Here is a 14,223-nt window from a genome sequence, read left to right on the forward strand (position 1 = left end):
TGTCTCTTTACCAAATAAGACAAGTGCAGTAAATGTGTTTCTTGTGACTCGGTGAACAAACAGAGAACATGTGTCCTGCAGGCCTGCAGCAGACAGAGCGGTGTGTAGCTGCTCCACCCAGCAGGTGGCAGTGTGCACCAACATGAGCTTCCTCAACTGTGGAAACTCAAGAAACTGATTTCTTTAAAGTGGCTGGTGCAGATTTGGTGCTCTGCATAACCTACAACTGCGCCCAAAGCTGTCTGCGTGTCTAGCTCAGGGGATACTATTGTGGTTTTTGGTTGCTTTGGCACATTTCAGCCCGTTGTCTGCCGTGACAGTGGGAAGAGTCACCCTCGACGTGGACGTGGTCAGTTGGCGTGTCCCGACTTGGAGTGACGGCTGTGCGGTCCTATGATTCCTCCCAAACATCTCTGCTCTGGCCCCCTTTTCTAACTAACTATACCGCTAACTTTAGTTAAATCGTGACCTATTTGCTCCTTCGTTGGAAGCTGAAGACGGCCGGGGTTCAAGATGTCTGTAGCGGGCTTGAAGAAGCAGTTTTATAAAGCCAGTCAGGTTTGCAAAACTTTTCTTTTAGCTAGCAACTGTCATGAGTCGTTAGCAGCTAGCCTCATTTAGCACCACTAGCTAGCGGGTTATAGTTGGCTAATGATAATACCGCTTTGTGTGGTGACAGCAGGAAGACAATGCTAGAAACGCTTTGTGTCAGTGTGTGAAATATCACTGTTATTTTAAGTTGTTATCCTCTGCTCTTTTACTGCAAGCTAACCAGCACCTTTCCGACATGTTTTGTACTAACGTTGAACTAGCGTCAACAAAGTTTAGCTAATGCTAAGTATTATATATATATATATATACATATGTGTGTGTGTGAGAGAGAGAATATGCTGTGAACGCTTTACAGGTATTTCACATTTTCTGCTTTTGAGCCACCATGAACAGCAGTGTTGCCAATTAATATTCAGCCTATGGTAAACATTAGCTAGCTGTGTTTGTCTAAGAGTGACTCAGAGCACTGAGAGTAAAAAAAACACTACACGAAAAAGTCGTGCAATAAAAACCAAACAAGTATTGATAGGTTTAAACTTAACGCCAGCAGTTGGAGTCGATATTTAGGGAGAGACCATGGATTATTTATAAGAGAGAGCTCCTCCGTCTGTGAGCCAATGTAACCTGAACATTAGGTTTTAGTTGTGCTCCTTTGGAGTGAAGACCCAGTTACCTTTTTTCCCCAGCTGTGTTTTATGTTAGTCTTTATTTATCGAGCCAGATCAACATTTAGAGCACTCGAGGGGAAGAAAGTTTGAAATGCCACAGCTGGTCGTGTTTAAATGTAAAAGTTTTACTGTGTTTCAGTGTCTGAATCTTGGTGTGAATGTTTTTAATTTTGGCCCCAGCTCTCCAAGTCATGGGCGGGGACGGATAAAAAGATTTTAGAGTCTCTTTTTCTTCCTACCCCTGCTGATCTAAGCAGGAAAGACATTTGCTTTCTGCCCCAGCTTCCTGTCAGGAACCGACTCAGATCCCTGTTGGTTTGGTTGTGAGCAAAAGTGCCACAGTTTGGATGTTGTCCTTCAGACCGAAGGCACAGACTGTCATGAAAATGGATAGCAAAGGTGTTTGTTGTTGAGCTGTGTATGGAGAAGTAACCCAAAGAAATGATGCAGAGAGGGAGGGGGGAAAAGAGTGTGCTTTCCCTTTATTTGACTGCAATGCAGCAGCTTTTCTTGCCAAAACTCCACGAGAGTCAATAACACTTGACATAGCTCAGATTTTCTACACTGGAGGCATGCAGGAAGTTGGCTGTAGGAATTATATCTGTCCCCTGTAGCTCACACGTCCTTGTTTTTCCTCTGTTTTATGTATTTGTTTTTCTGAGAATTACACCTAACATTAAATCTTACAGCCTGAAATGTCAGACTTATTTAGAGTACAAACACAATCATGCTTTAAGTAGTGCCAGTTGTAACAGTGGGATTGATGGTTGGTCCTGATTTTTAAGTATAAAATGTGAGCACTTTATTGAGTTTTTTTCTGTTATAGTTAGAAGCCCTGTAGTTCTCAAAAGCTTCAGTTTACATCTAAATATAAATATGTTATGCCTACATGGAGGACACAGAAAGGTTAAGTAAGGGATTGTCGTACCCAGTTGTCTGTTTCACATACACTACTCACAAAAAGTTAGGGATATTCGACTTTCAGGTGAAATATATGGAAAATGTAAAAAGTGAATGCTACAGTGATATTATATCATGAAAGTAGGGCATTTAAGTAGAAGCATGCAATGGTAATTTTATTCATCTTAAACAATTTATTGAAAGAAAATCTAACAACAGTGGTAGGTATACCACAACAAAAAACTTTCAGTGTCTCAATAAATTGGGATGTGGCCAAAGGACGTCCACTCCTCTCCTTTCTGTGACTCTTCCAGTCTCTGTATCACTGTTACAACCTCCTGATGACACTCTGTGACCCTCTAAGCTCAGTGAACACCTCCGTCTGAGGACTTCCTGTTTGAAGCCTCCAGTGTTGAGGTGCTGCTGATCAACTGTTAGGTGTCGTCTTGGTCTCATGATGTCAGAATGTGAACAGCAGGATGAGGAGGACTGTTTAAATACCAATTCTAACTGAACCAGGAAATGTATTGGTGGATTCATGGATCAAACCTGTTGTGAATGTTGCTGTTAAGCTTCTTGTTAGAGAACAGCAGCTGGTGCAGAAAGTACTGAGACACTGAACAGTTGGACATATGCATTCAAAGGTTTAGAGAAGGTCGCATTAAGTTCACCTGGAAAGGTTAGAATGCATTTTAGGTTCATCCTGAAATTTCACCTGAAAGCTGAATATCCCTAACTTTTTGTGAGTAGTGTATGTACTGGATGCAAAGATGCAGCTAACACAAAGCAAAATCAGACATTTGAAATAACGTATCAATTTAAAAAAAAAAAAAATTATTGGTTGAATAAATAACAGTAGCTTCGAGCTCTGGAGATTAGCCTCACCATTGCAGTCCATATCTTGAGATTCATACTACAACAAACAACAGAAACAGAAAAGACACTTGTTCAGAGGTGACCAGCCACCCAACAAGTTTGTGATATCCAGTTTATCTCTCCTCTAACACTTAACATCAGCTAGACGAAGCGTTGGATCTATAATTTAGGAAGATGTGGAAGATGTGTCCTACTTGAAATTGAGAACCTCTAGAAACACTGAGGCAATGAGTGATCCATGACGTGCAGTGGCACTGAAAGATTAATGCAAAGTTTGTGTCAAAAAACTGCACAATGGTTTGTAATCACAGACAGGATTTTACAACTCTGGAAAGTTTTCACGACAGCAACTATTTTAGTGTGCACTTGCTTGTATTTGATCGGCCAACACAGCCCCTTGGCGATAAGTAAAGCCTGCTTCAACTTCCTTGCAGGGCGACTGTGCGATGTATTGCCACAACTTTCAGCGTTGGCAACCCCCACTGCCAGCGTCACTGTTTCTGGCTTAACTTCTTCATTGTATTTTGTGTTAAGACGCAGCTCAATTAGGAGAGATTATTTTTTTAGGGATTTAAAGTCGATTATAGTGAGGTGCAGACTTCATCTGGGATTAATCTTGATTTATGGAGTGTTAATTTGTCTCCAATATAATTCCCATCTTGGAAATAATTACTTTTAATCTATATCGTGAAGGAGAGCAGTGATTGGCCTCTAAGTGTATAAAGGTAAAAATGGTTGTTTCAGGAGATTGTAAAAAAGAATCAAGTAGTCTTCCTGATCCAACGTAAGGTAAGCTCCATTGTTGTACTGAGAATACAGTACGTTTGATTATAAAGGCTGCTGAATCACTATCACACCTTCACTTTTTATGTCCAATCTCGTAAACATAGTTTGCTCTTGAAATGTGGTTTGCTTAGATCCTGGAGTGACAGTTCTTCCGTTTTTGTAGCTATCTTTGATCACCAACCACCACACTGACCTAGTTTTCATATTTTTGTATATGTGAAATGTTTTTACCACATAGGATGGCTTTAAGAACAGCATGCCACACTACAGCACATAGACAAGTTTGTTGTGTGAGAGAAATAAGCCAGTGAAAATGATGTGGTCTTCACCAACAACTGATGTCTACCAGCTGATTTCTCACATGCTACATTTGGAAATAATGAAGATCTACACTAGGCTGCTTCTTTTCCTCTGTCTCTTGTTACTCATTTGGTGTCTAGGTCTCCATATAAGTCAACTTTTTGGGCCTTCAGGCCATCTGAAGCCAAACAAGATCTTGAGGCTTTGTGATAATTCACTGGCCTTTAACTGACTACCACTATCTTAAACATCCAGCCATTAAGATGAAAAGGATACATGTTATAGGCTGATCCCTCTGTGTAGCTCCGTGTGTGTTTACACAAAACCTTCCAGATGATAACCTTTTGTGGATGTTTTTGGGCCCTGTTCTTTTGAGCCTGTGTGCATGTAAATAATAGTGTTACACTGATGTGAGAATGTAATGTTTTCATGAGCAGAATAAAAAAGTAAACGTATGTAGTGCCTCACAAATTAAGATATCAAGTTTAGTGACTTACTACAAAAAGAGCCAGCCATATATGCCAACATAAATTATATTCTTCTTCCCTCCCTAAAAGGCCTTCAAAGGCAGACATTGGTGCTGAAAACGATACGTTTAAATGTGATTCGAAGTTATATTTTGTGCTTGCAGTCTGCAGTCTTTCCTCTGAGGTGAAGAGTCAAATGCTGAGTAGGCTTAGAGTTGAGGTTGTGTCTTTACTTGTGACCTGCATCCCCCAAGGCCTCTTGTCATGTGGTTTCCACATACAGCAGAGATTCAGCAGCGTAACTTGAAGATGTGTTCACTGAAGACTGTTGAGCAAAAGTCTGTGAGCTGCTGCTGAGGAGGAATTATACCCACTGTGTATTTAATTTTGTTTGTTTGTTAGAACAGATAATATATAAACAAATCCTTAATTATTATATCTGCTACCTTAAAGCTCTGATGTTGAACTTTATGGCCACATATTGAACTCTACTACTGTTCACTGGCCCATCATAATATTCTTTCACAAAGCATTTCCCTCTGTCTCTGCAAGTCCAGTCAAAGGTCACCAACAGTAGTTTGAGTCACAGATGAGTGAATTTGACAAAGGAAAGGAAAACGGATTCTTAACTCTTTAAAGATTTGATGTGTTTAAGCCTGTTCAGAGTTAATTGTTCAATGTTCAGAGAGCATTGTGCTAAGTATACAGGAGTATCAGCCAAGTCCTCCAAATGTATACAATACACAGAATCACTCATATTGTTGACATGCAGAGTGGTATTTTATGAAAGCCACAACATCACCAGTAGCCCTTCAGGGTCATATACTCTAGTGTTTTAGAGGATGAAATTCAAATCTTACAAATGTCATCCTAAATTATTTGCCCCCTTTCCAAATCTCTCTTGCAGTGTTTCATTAACTGCCCACAGACAGTTTGAAAGTTAACACTATTAACACTGTAGGGTGGAATAAATAAAGATTAACAACAGGGTTTTTACAACTTCCCTCAAAACTGAAACGCACAAGAGCAAGACGGATTCATTGTGTACCGGTGTGACACAACGTTTATTACTAAAAGTATTGTGAATAATTTTGACCTGACTCATTACATGAAGACAAAAGTAGTCATTGTGGTTTTTGCTTTGAAGAAAAACAGGTCTACAAGTTACTCTGCAACCAAGGGCTGTTGCGTGCCTTTTTTATAATCGTCCTGGTGGTGGTGCGAGTTGTTTTTCTGCCCATTCCACTTGGAAAAACTTGGATATGGAACCATGTAGTTCATGGACACGGCAGGCTTTCACAGCAGTCCAGTCTCATTACAATGCCAGAATAACGGTTTTAGATATGTACCAGCTCTCTGTGACTGACGTTTGTCTCTGAAAAAGCACAAATTCATAATTTAAGGAACTAACTAAGAGGGATGTACAAAAAATCTTGTAATACACATTTACAGCAACTGGACTGTTTTCTTTTTCGTGGACTTTTGTCTCTGGCCTAAAAACATGTTGAGAGATTGGAAAGGCATATGCTTTGAATCAGCATGTTTTAGTCCTCTTAAATTGTTGCATATTGTTTTTATTGAAGAAAAAGTAATTGAGTTAGCTGGGCCAACATTTGTCATCCTGCAAAGTGTAAACAAAAGGTATTGCATAACACTTTTTGTGTTGTTCTCTGTTTGATTTCTACACATAACAAGATTGCTGCACAGTTACTTTATTCCACCTTCCTATGTCTAGGTCACACACACATTTTGCCAAAAGAAAGGATCATCATTGGATTTCCTACACAAAGCAGGAGGAGTGTGAATGTGTAAATTAGAGATGAGCTTAGGCTTGTCCCCCACTCAAATCACAACCTCATGAGCAGCACTAATTAATTTGTTCTCACTCTGTCTCTCCCCCCCCCCTTTAGCTGGTAAGTGAGAAAGTCGGAGGTGCAGAAGGCACTAAACTAGATGATGACTTCAGAGACTTGGAACGGGTAAGTGAGGCATCTTTCTGAGGTCTTAAAAGAGAAATGTCTGTGGCCAAAGCTGTAGGCCTGCTTGGTTTTGCACATAGTACACAAACATATTGCTGCAATGGTCAACAAAGGGTACAACAGTACAGGACAGTATGCCTGTCATTACTACATTTCAGTTCTGTAGCTTTGCTGTGTGCACCTCTGATGTATGTGTGCTTGCTTTATTTTGTAGAAAGTTGATGTGACGAGTAAAGCGGTGGTGGAGGTAATCTCCAAAACATCTGAGTACCTTCAGCCCAACCCAGGTGAGACAATAACCTGTTTTCACACATTTATTTAAAACGCTGGAACTCTTTAAATGAAAATGGTTTCAACTCCTGTTCTCCAGCATCACGGGCCAAACTGTCCATGTTGAACACCATGTCGAAGATCCGTGGTCAGGTGAAGAACCCCGGCTACCCCCAGGCCGAGGGGCTGCTCGGGGAATGTATGGGCAAGTATGGACGAGAACTCGGGGAAGACACTAACTTCGGTAAGACATGTGTTTCTGTGTGTGTGTGGTTTGGGATAGTAAATTCTGGGTCGAGGAATTTTGGAGTTTCTTATTATGGGCTATTGGTTGTGCTTTGTGTGTATGTGTGGTATAGTTAAAATATGGACTGATGGATTGGACCCAAACTTTTTGTGCTTATAAAAAGCTTTTTGACTTTTTTAAGTGGTATATCTTTGTCTTTGTGTCTGTCTGTGTGTGGTTTTGTAGATACTGTTTGTGGGTTTTTAGTGTGGTCTGGTGGTGATATGATTCTGTGGTACCATACTGTAAATCTACCAGTGTCACTGAGCTATTAATCTCTGTCTGTGTGGCTCAGGCGGAGCACTAGTAGATGTTGGAGAGGCCATGAAGAGATTGGCAGAAGTCAAAGACTCCCTAGATATCGATGTGAAACAGAACTTCATTGATCCATTGCAAGGGCTCTGTGACAAGGACCTCAGAGAGATACAGGTACCCTGACATGCTGCTGAGTGACAGGGATATAAACTTTAAGACAGTTCATTGGTTCATCTCTCCTGTTGTTGCGACATTAGAAGACACCAATCACACCTTTCATCATTATTTCTTCAAATTGTCAAATTTTATTTTATGCAAGATAGTTTACTAACTGAGGCTCTCACCACCGCAGCACCATCTGAAGAAGCTGGAAGGCCGTCGCCTGGACTATGATTACAAGAAAAAGCGTCAAGGCAAGATCCCGGATGAGGAGGTTCGACAGGCCCTGGAGAAGTTTCACGAGTCAAAGGAGGTGGCCGAGACGAGCATGTACAACCTGCTGGAGACTGATGTGAGGACCGATTTATCACCGTTCAGTGTGTGGTGTTAGTGTCCTAACCTGCCCCTGTGCCGTCCATCTTTAAAATGAAACACATCCAAAAGTCAGGGCTTCTCCTGTTTTCCATCTCTTCAGCTGTAAACATAAATTCTGATGGGAGAAATGTGGTCATATTTAACACATTTACATACTTTGTATATCAGAGTCATGTAAATTATCTTTTTTGTTGTTGTTGTTCAGTCTAAAATACTGATTCTGAGTTCCTTACAGTAATATAAACATCCAATTAAAAAAAAACCTCCCATCCTAAATATATATTAAGTACGGTATACATATGTTAATGAAAAACCTTTCAAAGGTTAACTACAGTTATTGTCAGCCTGGTCCTCCTTGTGATATATAGTGACACCTCTGGATCCTGCTGTCCAATACACACCTGTGAAAACACACCTGTCCAGTATACAATCTACAATAACACTCACACTGGACATAAACATGTCTTTGAATAGCTGCAGTTGAACGGTTATAACCTTAAACCACTATTTGCATTGAAGTATAAGCCCTTTACATAACCGCAGCCGTGCACACCTGTAGACAAGGAGGCATCGGAGGACGAAACAGGTTGGCGCATACATCTGAGTGAATGTAGATGTAAACTGGTTTGCGTCTTTTGTCACAATACACACAGCAATTGAGCAGTTAGATGAAATATTCAAGGTTAGTTGACAGTTTGAATATGACCAGTGCTACCTGGAGGAAGTCTGTTTGTTCCGCATCTCCTGTTCTTTCTCTAGTTTCAGCCACTTTTATGTGGTTCCCTATAGCTGTTTAAATACTACATAGAACTGCATTTGAGCATGAAAGATAATTTTTGACCTTGAAATAGTAGTTTGACAAAATCAGCTCAAGATCTGCTTAGAAGCTAGACTGAATAACCAGAGAAATCGGACCATGAGTTAAGACTCTTATCTAACAAATATCTAAATTATTTATTACCCATTAGGCTCCATGATAATGTGTCTCCAGGGTGAAGCATATGCCCTCGTGCTGTTACTGGGACTTTTATGAGCTGTTATTTATAATCAAGAATACAGAACTGTATTAAAGTGTTTTAACACAATGTATTTCTGTGTGGTGTGTGTGGTGTGTGTGTGTGTAGATAGAACAGGTGAGCCAGCTCTCGTCTCTTGTGGAGTCCCAGTTGCAGTACCACAGACAGGCCGTGCAGGTTCTGGAGGAGCTTTCTGACAAACTCAGAGACAGGTGCAGTAATGAAACCTGACACAGCACACAAATACCAGTGTACTGTGCAGCCTTCTCCTTAGAGCTTTTCAAGTTTGGTTTTGGTTCAGTCACACTAACTTCAAATATCATTTTGCATTTTTGTTATTGTGAAGGGTTTAAAATGTAAAATTTGAATCAATTTATATTTTTGAATAGGATGAATGAGGCCCAGAACCGACCAAGACGTGAATACACACCTAAACCCAAGCCTATCTTTGACTTCAGTGAGGACAACCATTCAAATGGCGGCTACTCAACCTCAATGGCCCTCCCACCTTCACGCAACTCAGGTAAGAAAAAGCTGATGGGCTCTGAAATGGTTCTAACATATTTGTATGTTTTATCATTTTAAATGCTTGGATAAAATAAGTTGAAACTAACCATTAATGTAAAAATGATGAAGTGGCTCATTGGCAAAACGACAACAACAAAATAAATTTTGTCTTCAGCATTGTTTTGTATTCATCCTTACTATTACTATCCAACATCACAAAACATCCAGCTGTCTCTACTAGGGGTGTCATGATTTCTATTCTAAAACAAAATTGATCTGTGAATCTTTACAAATCATTCTCAATAGTCTAACAACGGCATAGCTGTCAGTGCTGGAAAACAAAAATTGTGGCGTTTTAACAGAAAGCCAGATTAAATTGTGTTTTTTTGAGAATTGTGACACCCTTAGTTTCTACACACACAGAAGATGACTCAAAGTAGCGTATCTGCATTATAAATTCCTCAGAAATCTGGCATTGCCAAGATGATTGCTCAAGAGGGTGGGGGGTGGGCAGTGTGTGTGTGTGTGTGAGTGAGTGAGTGAATGTGTGTCCTGCGCTGTCATCTGGCTGGCCTTTCTCCAACTGACCTTGTTCATCTTTCCTCTGACATCATCAGAGCCGTCCTTTCACTTGGCCAGATTGTCCTTTCGGAAACCCAGATTGTGTGAGTCACAGATTGTGTGGGCCATTTTACATTGTCACAAGTTTTGTGGTGCTGAAATGGTGCAGTGTGCTCGCACAGCTTCTATAATGTGAAATGTGGGAAGCAGGATACAAGTTCCTTCTCACAGGTTCAGCTCACAATTGGTGGTTCATAGTGCATGTATAATTTAACAGCGTGTAGGAGGTTTGGATGAAATGAAACCCACATCCTGTAATCTAGATAATTCAACCTGACTTACTAAAAACACCTAACACAAAATGGCATATTAAGAAATATACCTTGCTATTATTACTGTTAGCATGCTATGCAATCAGTGCTTTTGTTAGTAAAAGGAGAATTACCGTAACTAACATGTAGGAAACAAGCAGCTGGTGCTAGAATGATAATGAGAGACCATGATTTGACTTTGGAGCAGCTTGTTGCACTGTGCTAACATTCATATTGCATTTCTTGAAATTACTGTAATTATAAATCCGCCATTTTCTTAAGTATGGCCAGTATTCTCTCATATTTTGATAATGGCAATGAAATATCAAAGAAAATTGTGCTAACAATGTGAAAGGGTGCTTTCGGTAATGTCCCTGCAGAGAATTATCACCTGATTCAGCAGGTCCCCTCAGTTTTACAGACATTAGTAGGTTTCAGGTCTTTGACATGATGTCAAATGAATGATAACATTGCTCCATAACTGCTGTAAGCAACTGTTAACTAAACCGTTCACCATTTCAACTTTATAGGTGATAATATGTCAGTGTTGTGGTCACAGCTTGTTTCCGCTGCCCCCAAGTGGCCAAAAAATCAGCTTATAGTAAAGGAGTGTCTAATAGGACGGTCACTATTTTCTGATAAATACACATATGTTTTGACCTTGCTATCATAACTGCTCACAGGAGGAAAAACAAACAATTAAACAATTATGGCTTATGTTAGCTTAAAGCTAATTAGCAATATTTATCAGTTTTTCAGTTCATCAAACTGCTCAAATGTCAGACTTTTTTTTTTTTTTTTTTAAAGAGAGACCGTTTCACTAATTGACATTTATTGGAACCATTAGAGAAATGTTTATAATCATCTTAAGTTGCTTCAGAGTTGATTCTGTTCAGTAAAGTGTTTACACTATTTTGTCTGCCTCTGTAAATTGATACTGTCTGGAGTAAAACGCAGAATGAGTGAGCTTTCCCCGTCTCTAGCCTGCCCAGCAGCCTGTGGGGTTAACAATGAGAAAATTGTTTGGAGACAAAAAAGCCTAGTTTGTCTGTGTGTGGAGCTCCACTCTCTGCTGATCTACATGAGGTCACAGAGAAAGGGATGGAGGGAGGAAGGAAACATGGTCATACAGAAATATAGGATGTTGGGATTTTGGTCAAAGATTTAACTTGTCAGCACACTTGAGCTTGTTTGCAACGCTGTGTTGGAGTGAATATGACTGTGCCAAATGCTTATGTTATACTAATACGTACTGTATAAACAAATGTGAAGTATGGTATACAGTAGATTACATGCTAAAGGTGTGCAGTGTGACAACAACCTTAACTGGCACTGCTGCGGCCCCTCGCTGCGTCTGAGACCCATCTCCTTCATTCCTTCCTCCTTGTGTTTTCTCAGCCCCAGAGCAGCCGAGCTGTAAGGCACTGTATGACTTCGATCCAGAGAACGAGGGAGAGCTGGGCTTCCGCGAGGGCGACATCATCACCCTGACCAATCAGATTGACGAGAACTGGTACGAGGGAATGCTGAACGGCCAGTCTGGATTCTTCCCTCTCAACTACGTCGAGGTCCTCGTACCGTTACCACACTAATGCAAAAGAGCGCAAGAGAGCCGAGGAGGAAACTGATGGAGAGGAGGAGGAGGAGGAGGAGGAGAGAACAAGTAGAATTAGTAGAGAGGGAGGAAAGTGAAGGGATGGTCCGCAGAATATTCATTTTCACCTTCAGCTCCAACGTCAACATCGCAGACGAGCACTTATTGTCATGTGGAGTTCTGGAGAAGATGGTCTCATTTCAAAGTCCAGACCAGAATATCAACCTGTTCCACTCAAAGGTAAACGGATCTAAGATGGACACAAAATGTCATTACTCGATATCTGGCAGTCAGGAACACTTCTTGAAGTCTAACTAATGACACATTTTTAACCAATGTTTTTCTTGAACCACAGATTACTGATTCGGTAAAGACAATTCGCATTAAATCAGGTGATTATGTTGACTGGAGTGATACATTTCATATCATCCTTTTTGTGTGACTGCAGTCTGTTTATATCTGGTCACCGACAAAACAGCCAGTTTTCAGACTGAAGAGGCCAACTCAAACCTCAAAGTAACTGTCATGTGTAACCTGATTGCACATTATCCTCATTTCACAACTGAAAACCTTGTTTGTGCCCCATTTAAGGACTGGAGCTCATTTCTCGATGCCATCTGCTGGCCAGACTGAGAATGACTTCACCTAAACTAAAATGGAACTATACATGACTAGAAATGTAGTTTAACTAGCTGTATCTAAAAAGAAACACCTTCGCAGTTTTAATGATAAACACGAGCCGAAATCAGCCTCAGATTTGTCATTTAGACTGTTTTTTCAGGTTTTGGCCTGTTTTTAATGCTCTTTTTAAAGATCTGTGTCTAAGCTGTGGGCTGATGATATCTTCAGAAGACAACAGGCCTAATTCACTGGTTTCCTTATACTGTTTCAGTATTAGATTTATGTTGGTCTCAACCTACTACAGTAGTTTTAAAAGTGAAAAGAATTGCTTACTGAATATGTGAGAAAATGTTGTAATTGCACCTTGGTCCTCAAATGAGATTGATGTGTGTGTGTGACAGACTTACTCCACCATTGCACACAGACCCAAAGTTAAATGCAGACGTTGCACCTTTTTGTCACTTAAGGCAGGCGTGTGTTTGTTGTCTAGAGAAGCAGAATGATTAGCTGTGTAGTCGTTGTCTGCTAGTCCGTTCAATAGAGGAGACAGAGCCAAAAAGACGATATAAAATGCAATAGCAACAGATCGCTCAGTGCGCCTGTTTGTTAAACTGCTAACTATTCTCTAACAGCCATATATTCATTTAGTTTTGGGCCTGTTTGTCTCAGCATGTCAAGCCTTTTCCTTTATTCGGTCTTATGACCCCTGTTTTTGGCGCTTGTTAACTCCATGCTGTGTCTGAATAGATGACGCTGCTGGCAGCGACTCAGTCTTTCATATTCATCCCTAACTGTCCCAATGTTTCCGTCTGCCCTCGTGTCTTCGAGAATGTGAAACTCGTGCGTGCGTTCAAAACTTATTCTGACCTGTGAGCCTGACGATTCACAACGACTATGATTCGACTTTATTTGGGCTGATGCAGACGGGTGTCCCTCCTGTGTAGTTAATCTGTTTAGACGAGGCTGGTTTCTTGTTCTGGATTTAGCCACAGTCCACAGATGGAGTCTAATCCAACATACGCTGTACAGTATGAGGGAGAGACCTTGGGTGAAAGGGAAAACATCAAGGGAAAATCACTTGTAAGATGTCCGTTGTGACTAATTTGTAGAACTTTTGTTACCAAACACAAATCCATACCAGTCACCGTCAGTCCAGCTGACTTCGAATTGTCTTGGTGTGGAAAAAAATGTTTTAATTGTGAATGACAAATGTGTCACCGTCGGCAGTATGTTTCTGCTACATTTCCCCTCCTGCTATGTGTGTTTGTCCATCACTCCGCACTGCCAAACACGTCCCCCACTCCTGAGTTTAGTCCTTGTCTAATATGTTTACATCTCTGACCTTTCTACATTTTAATGTTTGTATCAAGTTCAGGGCAAAGTTAAAGGACTGTCTGGATCACACTGTTGGCAAACAAAAGTCCTCGTTAGCTTTGTTTTAGTGCCTTTGGGGGGAAAAAAAGGAGGGAAAGTACTGCAACTAATACAGCAACCAAAAACTAACCTAGCTACTTAAGAAAATGGTCAAGAATTTCTTTTCTACTTTTGGTTTTATGTTTAGCCTTTGGCACTTTCCTGTGTAAAGATGAATTGCCTGCGTGCACATTTCTGACACTACAGGCAGTTTCCTGGACATATGATGTGTAGACTAATGTGAGGTTTATCAGCAGACCACCAGTGGAAACTGTTTTTTTTTTTTTTAGTTTAATCTGTATTTGGAAAAAAAAAAGTCCCACTGAT

General features: G+C 40.5%; 1 protein-coding gene across 1 annotated transcript; it reads left to right on the plus strand.

Moving 5' to 3' along the window:
* Positions 1–236: 236 nt before the first annotated feature.
* Positions 237–13,935, plus strand: sh3gl1b (SH3-domain GRB2-like 1b). Its single transcript, XM_070832764.1, has 9 exons — positions 237–558; positions 6,460–6,528; positions 6,743–6,815; positions 6,899–7,042; positions 7,380–7,513; positions 7,692–7,850; positions 8,998–9,101; positions 9,279–9,412; positions 11,667–13,935. The coding sequence occupies exons 1-9, from the start codon at positions 514–516 to the stop codon at positions 11,858–11,860; spliced, it is 1,056 nt and encodes a 351-aa protein (XP_070688865.1). The 5' UTR covers positions 237–513; the 3' UTR covers positions 11,861–13,935.
* The last annotated feature ends 288 nt before the right edge of the window (positions 13,936–14,223 follow it).

Source organism: Pempheris klunzingeri, chromosome 6, assembly GCF_042242105.1.
Source record: "Pempheris klunzingeri isolate RE-2024b chromosome 6, fPemKlu1.hap1, whole genome shotgun sequence".
In the NCBI taxonomy this organism is placed as follows: Eukaryota; Metazoa; Chordata; class Actinopteri; order Acropomatiformes; family Pempheridae; genus Pempheris; species Pempheris klunzingeri.

Coding starts and splice junctions, on each gene's coding strand:
- sh3gl1b (XM_070832764.1), top strand. CDS start 514: ATGTCTGTAGCGGGCTTGAAGAAGCAGTTTTATAAAGCCAGTCAG. Junction 6,816..6,898: donor GTACCTTCAGCCCAACCCAG/GTGAGACAATAA, acceptor CCTGTTCTCCAG/CATCACGGGCCAAACTGTCC. Junction 7,851..8,997: donor ACAACCTGCTGGAGACTGAT/GTGAGGACCGAT, acceptor GTGTGTGTGTAG/ATAGAACAGGTGAGCCAGCT.